This window comes from Suricata suricatta, chromosome 4, assembly GCF_006229205.1.
Source record: "Suricata suricatta isolate VVHF042 chromosome 4, meerkat_22Aug2017_6uvM2_HiC, whole genome shotgun sequence".
NCBI classification, from domain to species: Eukaryota; Metazoa; Chordata; class Mammalia; order Carnivora; family Herpestidae; genus Suricata; species Suricata suricatta.
Genome location: NC_043703.1, coordinates 107,848,401 through 107,866,737, shown reverse-complemented (window position 1 = coordinate 107,866,737; position 18,337 = coordinate 107,848,401). Strand labels below are relative to the sequence as shown.

The 18,337-nt window shown below is 35.1% G+C and overlaps 1 protein-coding gene across 1 annotated transcript in view; it reads left to right on the top strand.

The window, feature by feature from the left end:
* Positions 1-18,337, top strand: part of WDPCP (WD repeat containing planar cell polarity effector) — a 370,463-nt gene that overhangs the window by 132,518 nt on the left and 219,608 nt on the right. Inside the window, exons 11-12 of the mRNA XM_029937462.1 lie at positions 10,247-10,435; positions 13,717-13,840. Of these exons, the coding sequence (XP_029793322.1) occupies positions 10,247-10,435; positions 13,717-13,840 (313 nt within the window). The remainder of the gene's footprint in view (positions 1-10,246; positions 10,436-13,716; positions 13,841-18,337) is intronic.

Here is an 18,337-nt window from a genome sequence, read left to right as displayed (position 1 = left end):
ATGTTAGATGTTTTGCATGTCTGTTAAAACACACACACACACACACACACATGCACACACACATGCGCGCACACACACACACACACACACCCTCTAAATTACCCAGTTACCTGTCAAACAGAAGGCTGTCTGCCCGTCTATACCTAGCTTTTCTTCAGCCCTCCCTTGTGGGCCTACTCACAACAGCTTTGCAAAAAGCACAGCTTCTCTTCCTATCTCTAGCACATTTGCCTTCTTACTAAAGTAAACAGGCTCTCAGTGTAGGGATTTAGAGGGCTTCCTGCTAATTGCCAGCTTGTAAACTTAATTGGACTGTCTCCCTGGGCACTGTTCCTAAATCAATTAGGCAATGAGTTGGCTGTCACATCTTTTTCCCAAGAAGGTCTCTTGGAAGAGAATTATCCAATAGAAGTCAAGCATTCAAATGAAAAGGTGATAACTTCTGCACTGACATTTATCATTAAAATTTTATTTTCAATATGACTCTTAAGTTTTGCGGGATAGGGAAATTTTACAGACTTATAGACTCTTTAAAAGATCTAGCTCGATATGGAGTTTCCCGGAATTTAAAAAATCATATTATAAGATTAATATTTATTACAGATTATTAATTTTTCTAGGAAGAGTAGATTCCTTGAAACAGTAGATTCCAACTAACAGATCTTTTTTTTTTTTTTTTTTAAAGAAAACCCTCTTTAAAGAACAGATTTTTCTTAGGTTCTGCTACTAAATACATCCAAAAATTTTAATATACTTCTTGAATTAACACAGTGCTGATTCTGGGCATCCGTGTGGAATTTTCATGTATAATTCAAGTTACTGCATATATAAACAGGTAGTTGCATGTGCAGTTTCCCCACTAGGGAGCATTTACGAGATTTTTTTCATACGCTTGTTATGCAAGCCTTTGGAAAATTTGACATGCAAGGTGTAGCTTACAATTTAAGAAGCTGACATAGATCATAGTTTAAAATAGAATGCTGTCATATGTAAACGTGGCAGTGGCTGGTGCCGATATGCTGATTTTTGGAGTCTGACTTTTAGAATAGGTCAGTGTAATGTTGAAGGAAAACTTTGTTCCAAGGCTAGAGCTTCTATTCTAAGTCCTTATAATCATCACACAAATGTGTTGGGGATTAAAAGGCCATCACTACTGTTAGAAGAATTTGAAGGGCATGTCTTCCTCAGGAGGGAGCTAGAAGTATCCTCCTCCCACATGGAAGCCAAGAAGTACTATTTTATATAAAGCAAAATATAATCAGATTCATTTGCTTGGCAATTATTGTCCCATATTTCCACATATGTAGACTGAGATTAATTTTTAAAAGACAAGTCCCTAATTAAACTACAGAGATATTAAAGCTTTTCTATTCTCATCAGTACCTTTTTCAACTTCCATTGCTCTCTTTATACTCACATGATCATCTCTGCTTGCTTAAGAGAGAATCTTCCCTTTTAATTGATACTTCATTAGGTTTATCTGTTTCTTACCACCTACCCACCCAACCTAACCAACTACTTATCTACATGAACATAAATGTTTCCTTCTCAATTCCATGAAAAAGGAGACCTTCCTCTTGTCCAATCAGTGGCCAAATCCAATCAGTTCTAGCTTCTAAATACTGTTAAAAACATCTCTGTACAGCCTTCCTGTCATGACCTTAATCTGGACCTTCCCTGTTTTCAAGCAGTGATCAAGTAGTAGCTCTCTGTAATCTTCCAACTTCCAGTCTTCTCATCCTACCCTGCAGTTAATCCCCTCAGCTGCCACCAGAGTACTCTAACTGCAGATGTGGGCATGGATTCTCTAGCCTGACGTCCTTCAGGGGTTGATAAGCCCTTGTCTGCCTCGCAGGCTTCTCTCCCAAGATGTTTTTGCACAAGTGTAGCTCCCCATTCAGGGCATGTGCTCTCACATTCCCTTCTTCCTTTTGATAGTATTCCATCTACCTGGAGTGCCCTGGCAGTGCTTTCCCAAAGCCTGCAAAGTTAGGAAAGGTTAAATATTCAAATGATAGTATTAAGCAAGAAATAATTAAAACTAATATCTTTCTTCTCATAGGATTTTGAAAATCATAGGCAACGTGTGTGTGTGTATGTGTGTGTATGTGGGTGTGTCATTCTGTCTAAAGTAAGGATGATTTTTCTCTTCGTGTTTTTATAAGAAGTATGTTTTCTTCAAAAGAGTTATGTTTTTATTATTCTTTAGTATTGTGAAATAATATACCTTTTATTATTTAGGGCATTTTTAGTTTAGGTTTTTCTGTTATTTGTGGCTGAAATAAGTATAAAACAACAGTCAACAATATTTCTAATCATGATTACAGATTTTTCGTTATTTTTATAAAAATATTTCATTTTTCAGGGCGCCTGGGTGGCTCAGTTGGTTTAGTGGCCGGCTTCGGCTCAGGTCATGATCTCAGTTTGTGGGTTCGAGTCCTCCACCAGACTCTGTGCTGACAGCTAACTCAGAACCTGGAACCTGCTTCAGATTCTGTGTGTGTCTCTCTCTAACCCTCCCCTGCTCACACTGTCTCTCTCTGTCTGTCAAAAATAAATAAAAAAAAACATTAAAAAATTAAAAAGTATTTCATTTTTGTGAGAGCACAAGCAAGGGAGGGGCAGAAAGAGAGGGGGACAGAGAATCTGAATTGGGCTTTGCAGTGACAGCAGCAAACCCAATGTGGGGCTTAATCTTAAGAACCGTGAGATCATGACCTGAGCCAAAGTCAGATGCTTGACTGACTGAGCCACCTAGGTGCCCTACAGATTTTTCTTTCATCAGAAAAGATAACTATTAAATCCTGAAACCATTATTTTATGTACCTACTTTCATCTGAGTGTCCAGATTCCAAAAGTTAATAAAACTCCAGGCAAAGAAGGCCCTTGGATTAAAAATAAAATGTAAAATGATTCTATCATCAAACACCTATTAGCCCCTGAAGGAGAAGTTAGAATTTTCATCTAGAAGGGGATCAAAAAAAAGGCTTTAATCTGAATATTTAGCTCATATACATATTTATACATATATATGCATTAATATAGGGATAATCATTATACAATATTATTTATTATATACATTCAAGATAGTTAACATATAATGTAATATTGATTTTAAGAGTAGAATTTAGTGATTCATCACTTACATATAACACCCAGAGCTCATCCCAACAAGCGTCCTCCTTAATGCCTGTCACCCATTTAGCCCATCCCCTCCACCCAGCACCCCTCCAGCAACCCTGTTTGTTCCAAAAGAGTTATTTTTAGTGAGCTTTTAAAATATTAAACTTTACCCAAGTGGTAATTGGGGGTAATTTGTTGCTGGAAAGAAATGTCAGATAATTTCTTAGATGCCTAGTAATCTTAAACTTGGATCTCACATCATTTGAAATGGACTGTTACTCCAGACAGCATTCTGCTTTCTTTAAAATAAAGTGATGATGGATTTTTAAATCAAGTTTATTGGATTATAATTTACATAAAATAAAATGTACCCATTCCAAATGTAGTTTAATGAGTTTTGACAGATGTATGTATCCTCATGCTTACCTTCACAATCAAAACAGAGGAATATTTCCATCACCAAAAAATTCTCTCAAACCTCCTTGTAGTCATTCCTTATCTCCCTCAAGGCTAAAAGACTTCTGACCTGCTTTCTGTTATCACTGATTAGATTTGCTTTTTCTAAATTTCATAGGAAATATAGGTACTTTTTAATGTTTTTTTGCTTTCACTCAGCATCTATCTGTGAAAATATTCCATATTGGTATGTATATCTTCAAATTTTCCTTTACATTACTGAGTAGTACCCATTATGTAGATGAACCACAATTTGTGTATCATTCCACCTCCTTGTGGGCATTTGGGTTGTTTCCAGATTTAAGCTAATATCACTAAAATGCTATGGACTTTCATGTACAAGTCTTTATACTGACACATATATATATGTATAGTTTCATGCTTATTTATTTTTGAGAGAGAAAGAGACAGAGCGTGAATGGGGGAGGAGAGAGAGAGGGAGACACAGAATCTGAAGCAGGCTCCAGGCTCTAAGCTGTCAGCAAAGAGCCCAACGTGGGGCTCAAACTCACAAACTGCGAGACCATGACCTGAGAGGCGAAGTTAGACGCTTAACCAACTACGCCACCAGGCACCCATATATTGACATATTTTAATTTCTCTTGGGAAGAACCTAAGAGTAGAATGACTAGGCCATAGGCTAAGCATATGTTTAACTGAAGAAGAAATTGACTAGATTGGATTTCTGGTTGCTTTACATTCCAACACTTAGCATTAATGGTCTTTTTAATTTTGGCCATTCTAATGAGTGTGTAATGGTGTTAATTTGCATTTCGCTAATGACTTTTAGAGCTCAGCATCTTTTTATGTGCTTATTTGCCATATATCTTCTCTGATAAAGTACATACATCTTAAAATTTTTGCCCAAATTTAATTGGATTCTTTATTATTGAATTGTAAGAGTTTTTATATGTTCTGAATAAAAATTCTTTGTAAGATACTAGCATTAGGAATGTTTTCTTCCAGCTTGTTGTTTACCTTTCCATTTATTTAACAGTGTATTTTGGTTAGTAGAAGTTTTTAATTTTAATGAAATTCAATTCTTAAATTTCTTTATGATTTATGTTTTTTATATACCATTTAAGAAGTGTTTGTCTAACCCTGTGTCCTCCTAGACGTTTTAATGTTTTAGCTGTTACAATTAGGTTTATGGTCTGTTTCAAGTTAAAAGTTTACATGTAGTAAGAAGCATAGATTGATGTGAGTTTTTAAAAAAAATTTTAGCCAACCAGGGGCCCCTGAGATTAGTTTTTAAATATGAATATTCATTTGTCCCAGAATCAATTGTTGGAAAGACTGTCCTTTCTCCATTGAACTACCTTGACCATATATGTATATGTCTACGAATAGACTCTATTCTCTTCCACTAATCTTTGTCTATATAGGAATACCACACTGTCTATTTACTATGGTTTTGTAGTAAGTCTTGAAATCAAGTACTGTTCTCCAACTTTGTTCTTTTTTTTCAAAATTGTTTTTGGCTACTTTAGATCCTTTGATTTCTATATAAATTTTAAACAAACTTGTCAGTTTTATAAAGGACTTGATGAGATTTTGATTGGGATATGTTGAATCTGTAGTTCAATTTGAGGTGTAGTGACAATTTAGCAATATTGAGTTAAGTCTCTCCATTTATTCAAATCTTTTAAAACTTCTCTTAGCAGTGATTTTTGGAGCACCTGGGTGGCTCAGTTGGTTAAGCATCTGACTTTTGATTTTGCCTCAGGTCGTGATCTCACAGTTCCTGGGTTCAAGCTCCACATTGGGCTCTGCGCTGTCAGTGCAGAGGCTGCTTGGGATTCTCTCTCCCTCCCTCTCTGCTCCTCTCCTCCTTTCATTTTCTCTCTCTCTCTTTCCTTCCATCTCTCTCAAAATAACATTTATTAAAAAATTTAAAAAATAAAATTTCAGCAGTGTATTTTTTATTAAGTATAAAGATCTTATACATGTTTTGTTCATGTTTTTGGGTATTATTGCAAATAGTGTTTTTAATTACATTTTTAATTGTTTATTGGGGTTATATGGAAATAAAAATTTAAAAATCTTGACCATGTATTCTGCGACCCTGTTTAACTCATTTCTTAGTTGTAGTAATGTTTGTGTAGATTCTTAAGGACTTCCTGAGATGACTATGACAATGGGATTTAGAAATAATTTTTCATATTCTTATTTAACTTGTATGCATTTTATTTTGGTTCATTCCTTTATTATATTAGCTGGGATCTCAAGTACAGTAATAAATGAAGTAGCAAGAGAGGACAACCTTGCTTTGTTTCCGATCTTACATGGAAAGCATTTAGTCTTTTCACTATAAGTATTGATGTTATTAGGTTGAGGAAGTCCCCTTCCTTCCATTCCTAATTGGCTAAGATATATTATCTTGAATGGATATTGAATTTTTAAGGGTTTTTTTTTTGTATCTGTTGAAATTATAATTTTTTTTCTGGTCATATGATGAATTCTATTGATTAGTTTCCAGATGTTTTAGCAGCCTTGCATTTTTGGGCTAAATCTCTCTTGTTCATGACATATGATCATTTAATATATTGCTTGACTTGCTAATATTTTGTTAAGGATTTTTGTATCTGTTTATGGGAGATACTGGTCTATAGTTTTTCTTTTTTTCTTTTTCTGTACTGCCTCTGTCATTTTTTATATCAGTGTAATGCTAACATGATGAAATAAGTTGGCAGGTGTTCCCTCTTCTTATATGTTGAGTTGTATAGAGTTAAAATTATTTCTTCTTCTGATATTTGAGAAAATTTACCAATGAACATGCAGGTTTTGTGTGTGTGTGTGTGTGTGTGTGTGTGTGTGTGCGCGCGCGCGCACGCGTGCTTGCATAGGTGTATAAAGATTCTTTATGAATTCAAATTCAAATTTATTTAATATTCATTTACTTTTGAGAGAGAGAAAGAGTGAGACAGAGTGCAAGCGGGGAAGGCACAGAGAGAAAGGGAGACATAGAATCTGAAGCAGGCTCCAGGCTGTAAGCTGTAAGCACAGAGCCCAACATGAGGTTCAAACCCACAAACCATGAGATCATGACCTGAGCCGAAGTTGGACATTTAACTGACTGAGCCACCCAGGCACCCCTCAAATTTAAATAATGTAGAATCATTCAAGTTATCTATTCCTTCTTGAAAGAGCTTTGATAGTTTGGGTCCTTCATGGAATCCATCTCATTTATATTTATTTGTATAAAGTTATTCATACTATTTATTTTTTAATGTCTGTAGTTCTGTAGTCTTTATTCTTGATATTAGTAAGTTATGTCTGCTTTCTATTATCAATTGAGGTAGAGGTCAGTTTTATCGATCATTTCAAAGAAGGCTGTGGATTTCATTAGTTTTCTCTATTTTTTATTTTCCAGTTCTTATTTTTATCATTTCCATTCTTCTATTTACTTTAGGTGTAATTTACTCTTCTTTCCATAGGTTTTTTTTTTTTTTAACGTTTATTTATTTTTGAAAGAGAAACAGAGTGTGAGCAGGGGAGAGGCAAAGAGAGAGGGAGACACAGAATCTGAAGTAGGCTCCAGGCTCTGAGCTGTCAGTACAGAGCCCAACACGGGGCTTGAACTGCAAACTCTGAGATCATGACCTCAACTGAAGTTGGATGCTTAACTAACCAAGCCACCCAGGCACCCCTCCTTAAGTTCTTAAGGTGGGAAAGTTGGGATTATTGATTTTAGACTTACTTTCTTTTCTAATTAAAACACGTAAAGCTAGAAATTCGCCCCTAAGTACTGGTATAGCTACATCTCAGAAATTTTGATGTTATATTTTTATTTTACTTATTTATTTTTTCCTTTCTAAATCTCAGAGAGGGAGAGAGAATCCCAAGCAGGCTTCCCACTGTCAGTGCAGAGCCCGATGCAGGGCTTGAACTCACAAACCATAAAATCATGACCCGAACTGATGTTGGACGTTTAACCAACTGAGCCACCCAGGCACCCCTTTTTATTTTTATTCATTTCAAAATAACTTCTAATTTATTTTGTATTTTCTTCTTTAAATCATAGTGTATTTAAAAGAATGTTGATTAATTTCTAAATATTTGGAGATATTTCAGGTATTTTTCTCTGTTGATAGCCAGTTTAATTCTGTCGTCAAAGAATCTACTCTGTATGATTTCAAAATAGTTAAATGTTTTGAGATTTGTTTTATCACCCTGAATATGATTCATCTTGGTTGATATTCTATTTACATTTAAAAAGAACGTATTTTGCTGTTGTTGGGTGAAGTGTTTTATACATGTCAGGTCAAATTCATTGATAATGTTTTTCATGTATTTTCAACTTGCTGATTTTGATTACATGTTCTCTCAATTATGGAGCCAATTATAATTGTGGCTTTCACTTCTTCTTCTTTTAGTTCTATCAATTTTTACTTTATTATTTCAGAACTCTATTATTAGTACCATTTAAGATTGTGATGGTTCTTCATGAATTTTCAACTCTTTATTATGAAGGTATAGAATTTTAGTTTAATTCATTGTTATCTAAGCATTTTTAAAAGTCTTGCTGTTGTCTTCTGGCTTGTATAATTTCAGAAACAAAGTTTGCAGTTTTTCATATCTTTGTACATGTGTCTTTTTTCTTTGGCTACTTTTTAAGATTTCTCTTCATCACCTTTTTAACATGATTATGATTATATGTTAATGTTTTTTTTTTCTTAGCAAATCAGTGTCTTCTCTTGCTAGAGGTATTGCTTAGGGTATAGGCAGAGTCAACAGATTTCAGATATTTTTTGTTTCCTGTAAAGTTCCTACACATTAGTGTCTACTGCCAAGGAATCACCCTGATTTATGAGAGCTTACGTAGCTTGACTGCAGGCTTGTGAAGGCTTTTGGATAGTACCATTCATTGATTCTCCTAACACAGAAAGAGTAGTGAGGTTTTATTGCTTGGTATAGTTAGAGCAATTCCTCAGATTCCCTATCAAGTTGAGTCCTGTAAGATATAGCAAAAATTCTCATTTTGTGTGACTTGAAGTTAGTATGAAGAATTTTGGCATCCTTAGCATAAACTAATATATTTTTTAAAATCCTAAAACATATAACTATTACAGTTAAATGATGATTATGATAGTAATAAAAAGAGGAATTGCAGTAATTTTTATATACTTTACAGCCTACAAATAATTTTACACACATTTTCTCATTTGGTTTTATGATTATTTTTACTGAGAAGTTTTTATGGACTCACTCAAATCAATAAACATTAGTTGAAGAAAAAGGATTTTATAGCCAGCCATTTTTAAAAGATTAAAAAAAATACCCTGCTTGAAAGCCCTAGTACTTATTGTCATTTAATTACACAGAAATTGTTAGTTTCACATGAAATCAAACATATATAAAAGATGATAAGATTAGAATAGAATGCCCTACCTTTGTTTTGTGGTCTTGCTTCTCTTACATTAGAAGTGGATTTTCTTTGGGGTACCTGGGTGGCTTAGTTGGTTAGACGTCCGACTTTGGCTTTGTTCATGATCTCACAATTTGTGAGTTTGAGTCCCACGTTGGGCTCTGTGCTGACAGCTCAGAGCCTGGAGCCTGCTTCAGATTCTGTGTCTCCCTCTCTCAGCCTCTCTCCTGCTCACACTCTGTCTCTGTCTCTCTCTCAAAAATAAATAAGCATTAAATATTTTTTAGTAAAAAAGTGGATTTTCTTTCATTTTAAAAGGATAAACTAATGTGTTATATTGTGACAAGACATTTTATAGTAAATATTAGCTGTGAAGGGCATCACTAGCAGGATTAATTCTGGTCATTTCTTCAGTAGAAAAGAATAATCTTTATTTTTTTAAGTTATTTATTTATTTTGAGAGAGACAGAGACAGCATGAATGAGAGAAGGGCAGCTAGAGGAGATAGAGAAGCAGGTTTTGTGCTGTCAGCACAGAGCTCAATGGGGGGCTCAAACCCACAAAACCATGAGATCATGACCTGAGCGAAACCAAGAGTTGGACATTTAACCAACTGAGCTACCTAGGTGCCCCAAAAAGAATAGTCTTTAAATGCCAATTTAAAATAAATTGATTTGTGGTGTCTATGAAAAAACTATCAACTGAGAGGACCCATTAATAAAAACATACTTAACAGCATTGATATGGTCATATTTGTCATGGCTATTTGTACTTATCCCTGCCCACACCAAAGTATGTGGCACTGAAGGGAAAATACAACTTAGAACTAATGAAGCTAGTCAAGAATTGTGTTTACAACAAAACCCTTGTCTTTAAATGTATACAACAGAGGCCTAAACAACTGGTGGGAAAAATTGGGTTAGCTATTGTCTATAAACAGGAGAAGAATCTTGAGGTAGACTGCAAAAGCTAACCCTGTTTTTCCCATCTGTGTTTAGGCCTCTGCTGTATATGTTTAAAGACGGGGTTTTGATATGAACACAGTTTGATTATGTGGAGAATCTATCAGTTAATTAATATATGCTGACTGATAGGCATAAGATAGATGGACTTGGTAGCTGGTATTCAAAATGAAGATTTAATCACAAAATCATATTATTCTTGGCCCCTAAATCCCACATTTCTAGCACTTATGCAGGAAGTGATTACTTTTTTTCCTTTATGGAAATGTGAACTCTATTTTTGTTAATGTACTTTTTAGTTTTAGAAGAATTACTTGGTTTTACTTTTTTGTGACAGGTATATTCACAGGAGGACAGCTGGGCCCGGTAGACATCATATTCCAGTACATTCACTGTGATGAGATCTGCGAGGCGATAAACATCCTGAGCAGTATGAACTGGGACACGCTGGGCCAGCAGTGCTTTACCTGCATGAGCGCCATTGTGAACCATCTGCTCAGACAAGAGCTCACTCCAGAGAGAGAAGGTCAGACATGAAGTATATTTCATAATTGGATTTTGTATATATATGAAGTACATTTTATTGAGTCTGTTATCTTTTGAAGATTTTTTTGAGTTATGTTATCAGAGATTAGAAGACACAAATGCTAATGCCCTATTAAAACTGACAAGATCAGATATCAAATAATTATCCATATGATACTGTATATAGTGTTTGTTAACATAAAGAACAACATTTTTGTATATACCTATGTTGGAACTCACAGTGCAGTCATTGTACATTTCACTTTAAGTTCATGTGTGGAATATGCTCAAATTTCAAACTTTAATTGAGAATTTCATGTACTCTGTAGGGTCTGGTAAATAGAGGGCCAGTATTAAAGGTCCTTATTCTTCCTTCACTAGAGACATCATTATTTTTCTCTCATACCCCAAGTCTTTTGTCCAGATAGTAGTCCTTACCACTAATTTATGTGTGTGCTATGTGTGTGTGAGAGAGACAGAGAGAGAGAGAGAGAGAGGGAGAGGGAGAGAGAGAGACAGAGACAGAGAGAGAGGGAGAGGGAGAGAGAGAGAGAGAGAGAGAGAGAGAGAGAGAGAGAGAGAGAGAGAGAGGCGCAATTGTGCCCCAGGCTGCTGCTGTTCCTGGTTTTCATTCTAACTGGTACCCCTGTGCCTACATGGATTTCTCTGCTTTCCCTCAGTAAGTAATTATGCCCAGAGAGTCTCAGATAAGACACTGCTTTTTAAGTGAGCTTTATGCACAACGTGGAGCTTGAACTCACCACCCTGAGATCAAGAGTTGCCTGCTCTACTGACTTGAGTGAGCCAGGTGCCCCTCAGATAAGACACTGTTTAAAAAAAGAAAAATAATATGCCATATACAATAATGAAATTCATTTTTATATTTTCCAGTTATTGAGTGTATATGATTTTTATTATGAGTTATTTACTTAATATAAAATGCACCTACACGTTCTTGCACTTGAATCTTTATTTCAGATCTTTGCAAGAAGCATTGACATTAATGATGGGAAGTCGTGGACAATAAAAACTGTCCCTAGGTAATTTACAAGGTAGAGAAAGCAGGAAATATGTCAAAAGGTCTTCACTGGAGAGCTTTTTCCCTGTGATTTTCTTTGAATGTTTATAGATTTTCTTATTCCATTTCATTATGTTTCCAAATTGTTTAGATAAAATTCTGTATGTAATCTTCATTTTGGTAATTTTAGAGAACATGTTCCTTCAGGAAGTTCACATCATGGGACCTGGCACAACTCTTAGGGGGCCCACAATAAATATTTATTCAATGTTAATTGAATGTCCTTTTTGGAGGTAGTCCAACCTATCTATGGAGGGTCCAGTTTTTCTACAACTAGAAAATGCTTAGGACAATGCTTGGCCTACCATGGGTATTTAATGAATATTAGTCAAAAATAAAAAGAAGAGTATAACTTCAAAATGCTAGGGTACTAGATATTACTGTAATATTTCTGCCTACAGAGTTATCTTAACTACTTATTTCTTAGTATTGGTATACTCTCAGAGATTAGGTATATAGTAGGGGAAAAAGCAGAATCTGTAAAGAAAGCCTGTTGTAGGATACACAGTATGTATAAGAGAGATCCTAAATTTACAGTTGAGGAATTATGGAGAAGATAAAATAGTGTCTGTCACTCAGGACACTCAGAAGTTGCTAGCACCTTGGTGAATTTGTGTTATAGGAAAGATTATTAGGGAATTCACAAGTGGACATTATCAGATTCCTGCTTTAATAAAGGATATTTTCAAGGAACCGTGTTGGGAAGAGAAGGAAGTGAAAAGCTTGTATGATACTAGACTATTAAAATAAAACACTTGCATGATGCTGGATTATCAGAATATGTACATTTTAAGTAGGTATATGCATTTTCTCCCCAAGTAACTGCAAAATAGGTTTCTAAAATATTCAGAATTCTTCTCAGTTGAGATTTATTCTGTCCGAATCTAACAAATTTGATATGGTAATGTTTTCCTTTTATTTAGTGGAACCCAGTGAGCTGTTTCATTTGTGCTGTGTTGGGGTTATCTTTGATATCTTCATTTCTGCCTTAAACATCACGCTGGGCTATCTAATGAATCTGTAGCTGTGCTGGGGTTCTGAGTGTTCCACATGGGTTTGAACATCTCAGAAGTACGAAACATGCTGTCAAGAAAACAAGCAATGGCAAGAGGATCGGGCTTGTTTTCACAATAGCATTGCTGTATTCAATTTTAATCTAAGTTGACTGCTGCTTTGAAAGAAAATACCTCTAAAGTTCATCTTACTTTACTGTCTAGATTTGAGTTAAAAAAAAAAAAAAAAGAAATTACTAGCAGCTTAGCCAAGTCCATAGCAATTACTCTGATGAGGTACTTAATACTTTCAAACCCAAATATGCCTAAAGCTAAAGAGTTTTGATAAATAAGGAATTTTTAATTCAGTCTAGCACTTAGTAGCATAAAAATCAATGGAGTCTTACTGTAAACTGTGGTTTTCTCATACTGTGCTCACTATTGTTGTACTTATATAATTTCCAGGTGTTTTGGGGAGAAAACACAATCCCAAAGGCATGGCTTGGTAAAATTATGAAGGAGGCAAAATGTGCCTTTTTCTCCCAGTGTCTAGCCCTCTGGTTTATCAACACTTGCTCTCCAAACCTCTTCTCCGAGGAAGGTGTCAGTTGACTAAGAACAGATTAGTATGTTATCCCTCCCAGGGGTGTTAGCTTTCACACTTGGACAAAACCAACAATCTTGTTTATTAGAATGAGATTTAGGGAAGGAATAGGGACTTTCACTGTTTCTTTAAAATTGTCTTAGAAGGATATTATTACTCCAGTAGGGCTATATTTATTTTTAAATGTTTATTTGAAACATTTCTAACACTTATTTCAACCCCCAGTGCAAAAAAAAGTTAGTTTTCTCCTTTTAGTTAAAGAGTAAATGTTCAGCACACTGTGAGTTACTGGAAATACTAGTTCAAACTGTGTTACTTTGATGAGTCACTGTTTTAATTACCCATTTGTGGTGAGAGGTTGGTTCATTATGGATTTCTTCAGTTTTGACAGCTTTTTGTTGCTGAGAGTCATTGTCAGCTTTGCCTCAAGTGAAAGTTTATACACAGGTTTGTTTTTGTACCAGCTGTCATATTTTAATTTCATCTTTCCTGCAACAAGCTCACATTTCATCCAAGTTTGCAAAACCTGACTGACTGCAAACATGAGTATTCTGTTGTAATTGAAGGAGTTTCACTTGTTTTAGTGCTGCTATGTTTGAATTCCACAGCACAGCTTGAGGCAAGCCTTGGAACCTTCTATGCTCCAACAAGACCACTTCTGGATACAACTATATTGGAATATAGAGATGAAATCAGCAAATATGCAAGAAGATTCTTCCATCACTTGCTCAGGTGAACAATATTTTGTGGTTGATTAGTGTAAGACTACCTATTCATTGAGCCATCTTCTTTAATTACAATATACCATAATGTGGCTGTTTTCTAATAGTCCATGTCCTAAGAGAAAAAACAAATTTTCTCTTGATATTCTTTATTTAATATGTTCTTGTTTTGCTTTTAAGGAATATATTTGAATATTGTTTAGGGCTTTTACATGTCATCAGTACACTTGACTATAACTTCCCCTTTAATATGAAAGCAAACAATAATAACTGTGCAAAGTAAATTTTATTGGTAAAATCAATTTTTTTTAATTTTTATTTTTTTGAGGGGGGAAGGGGAGAGAGAGAACATGTCACAACTGTGAGATCATGACCTGAGCCAAAATAAAAAATGGGATTGCTTAACTGACTGAGTCACCCAGGCACCCTAGTAATGTTCCATTTCTTAAGTTGAGGGGGATATGTATCAGGGTCCATCAAAAACTGTTTTTCTTTTAATTAAATATATATGTTGCATACTTTTACATATGATGTATTTTATAACAGGAAGTAAGAGAATTATCAACTTCATGTACCAAAGGAAGTATTACATTGCATTGAATTTTGAGTTTTAATTTTATTTATAATCTATTATAGTTCTTTTAAACTCGTTCAAGCAATTCCATGTATATCGTCTCTCCTTTTTTCTAAGAACAATACCCTGTAAGAGGGTATTATTATTTGACAAACAAATAAACTATTAAGTAGCACTTGATCTCTACTGAACAGTGAAGACTTTGGAAAACAGTCTTCTTAAAAGTTGAGAAATATTATGTATTGCATGAATTATGATCTGTAATTGAATCTTGCCTTTTTATCTGAATCAGTTTAGCATATTTCAGGAGACTTTTCATGCTGAATGAGGCCGTCTTCTGTGTGTGAACATATGCCAAAAATCCTGGGGCTGATGTCACATTTGTTTGGACTTAGGGCTTTGTTCTTTGTTCTCACTATATTTTGTTTTCCTTGTTTCTGGGGGAAAAATGAATTTACCTCCTGCCTGAAGAGCCCAGAAAGATTAATGTGAATGAAGCAGGTATTTGGAGGCATATTCTTGGTGGCCTCACTGTGTCTGGCTTCTCTGACTTTGTGCAGTGATTTAGTTGTGCATGAGTGTTACACTTCATAGTGCTGCTGGTGCTAGGATGTTCATATCTTACTAATAGTCACACATTCTACCAAAGTGCACTTCTTTTATTCATTGATTTTTCTCAAAAGCAGTATTCTAATCACTTTTTGATGTATTTTGGTAAGGTAACTATTTCTATTGTTGTTGTCATTATTATTAGACTCTAGCTTTTCTGTGTGGTTATACCTAGAATTGTATATTTTTCCTTGGGGTATACTAAGTTTTTCACACTTCCTTTATTGCATGCTTTGCTACTATTTCAGTTATAACGAGTGTTTATTAGTTCTTTTGACAGTAGGCCATATATGACATTATGAAAAAAGGAGCGTACATTTAGAAGAAATTAAATGAGATAGCTTAAATTGGAATTATTCTTCTGTTTAATCTGCGAAGTTCTCCTGCTTAGAGAAAGAGGACAGGCCAAATACTTCTTTGTATTTGTGAAGTGCTAGAATTGCATTACTGCCTGTACCTTGTCTAGCCAGTATATTAATGCTCTAAAAAGTGTTATTAGATAATGGGATAAGCCCTAAATAGTAAAGACCATCATAAAGAATTTCAAATTAAAGACGAAGAAAAGAGGCACCATGTGGATAGGGATGCACCTAAGGTCATTTGCTGGTAAAGCTGAGGACTGAGATGGCCTGAGTCCAGATTGGACTCTTATGATAAAGAAGAATAAAATATTACATTGATTTTAATTTCATACAGCATAGAAAGCATGAGGTCATAGTATGCATGCATGTTGGTTATTAAGATAACTATTTTTGCCTACAATTTTGTTTTTATCTTGATATTAGAGGAAGTCCACTGATCTTTTTGTCATTAGCAAGTAAGAAAAATTATCTTGACAGCCTTCCTCCAAATGCAAATGAATCTAAACTTTAAAATTTATTTCTCATGTCCTTTCTTGACACCTTTTTGTATGTATTCCAAGTGATAAATTTTTATAAAGAAATGTTCCCTGTAAATGTAAATCATGGCTTTTAACATTGAAGATAGAAGCAGTAGAGTTACAATATTGATAAGACAGCTAAATAAAGTGTTTACTATAGTAAACTTTTAAATTGATAATGCAACCTAATTCATAAAATCATTAAGCTGGAAGACCCTTACATATAGAAGGTATCTAGAAAACAATCTAGTGCATTTTCCTTTACTCGCATACTCACTCTATTGACACCAGATAGGTGAGAATTTTTTCCCCCCACACTGACCAATTCTCTGGCACCTGCAGGGTGTTCTAGAATTCAATTCAATTTTGACAGTAGGCAGAGTTAACACAGACCCCACATGTAAAGGTATCAGTCCTACAGGAGTGCCCTTTCTTCAGGTTACCCACAACTTCTGTCCAATTTGGCTATAAATTGGAGTTTCCTGCTACACCCTTCTGAGGTTTGATAATTTGCTAGAGCAGGTCACAGAACTCAGGGGGAAGTCACTTACTACTGCCAGTATTTTAAAGGATGTTTTATTTATTTATTTTAATTAAAAATTCTTTTTACTTTTTTTTTTTTTTTTTTTTGAGAGAGAGGAAGAGAGGGAGGGACAGAGAGAGCATGAGCAGGGGAGAGGCAGAGAGACAGAGAGAGATACAGAACCTGAAACGGGCTTCAGGCTCTGAGCTGTCAGCACAGAGCTGGATGCTGGGCTCAAACTCATAAGCTGTGAGATCATGACCTGAGCTTAAGTCAGATGCTTAACCAACTGAGTCACCCAGGCATTTTCATAAAGGATGTTTAAAGGATACAAGTGAACTGCCAGATGAAGAGATGCATAGGGCAAGTTATAGGAGAAAGGACATGGAGCCTCCATTTCCACTCCAGGTGTGCCACCTTCCCAGCACCTCTACATGTTCAAGTTGGAATCTTTATGAACCTGGTCCTTTTGGATATTTTATGCAGTATTCATTACAGAGGAATGATTGATTAAATAATGGTCATTGGTAATAACTCAGCCTCCAACCACTCTCTCCAGCCCCAGATCTGAAATTTCCAATCCTCTGATCATGTGTTTGGTTCCGCTGACAACCAGTCCCCATGCTAAGGGCTTTCACAAAGTGTCCTCTGTCATGTAAGATCAGATGTGGTTGAAAGGGGCTTGTCATGAATAACAAAAGACTTTCTTTTCATTTAGGAAATTCCAAGGATTTTAGGAATGGGAGAAAGACCAAATACATATTTCTTCCTATAAATCACAATATCACAGAAGGCGCAAATGCAACTGCCTAAGTTCAGAAGGTGATTATTCACCTCTCTGTCTTCATGAAATAGAATAGTCCTCCAGAGTTACTGAATCGGAAAGATTTAACAAGTAAGAACTTTTCATTATAAACAAATAGAAACTATAATAGGAACTCCTAGATATTGATGAAGGGCAAACATTTCAAGTGAATGTGCCACATATGAAGCTTATTTTACTAACATGGAAAGATATTATAAAGGTTTAAAAATTAATTCATTCTACTTGTTTATTTCCCCTCTTAACTATACTACTGTTTTCTGATTCATATGGAACTATGTGATTGTGGCATGGAGAGAGTCATGCTTTTCAATTCTTAGAAAATGGTAAACAAGTAAGTTGGAAAAGGGAGCTTTATTGCCTAGAAATAAAAATATGTTTGTGGGCCACCTGGGTGGCTCATCAGTCAGTTAAGCATCTGAATTTGGCTCAGGTCAAGATCTTACAGGTCTTGAGTTCGAGCCTGACATTGGGCTCTGTGCTGACAGCTCAGAACCTGGAGCCTGCTTCAGATTTTGTGTCTTCTCTCTCTGCCTCTACCTCTCTTGCACTCTGTCTGTCTGTCTGTCTCTCTCAAAAATAGACATTTAAAAAAATTTAAAAGTACGTTTGTGAAACATTTGGGTCAGAATTTATTGATTCCTGTGTTTTCCTTTGCACTGCAACAAAAAGTAAAATATGAGCTAACTGATGGATAGAAAGGGAGATGGATAAATATGTGATAAAACAATATTGTAAAATGATGATAGAATCTAGGTGGTAAATATATTCATTCAACTGCCTTGGATATTTGAAAATTTTTATAAGGTGGTAGAGGGAAATATATATTATGTTGAGGTCAGTATTTATATTTAGAATTCAGGGGGAAAAAGGTAGTGTTTTAGAAATTATTCTAGCTTTCAAAATGGTTCTTAGCTTATGCAATGCATACATATGATAGGCACAAAAATTGTTCTGTGACTAAAAAAATTTGTTAATCATCTTGATTTCTGAATGATGTTTTCAGTACACTTTTCACTAATGCAGTATACACAATAAGGAAAACCATGATATGAAATGAATTCAGGATTTTCCCTCTTTTTTTCTAATCTTTTTTTT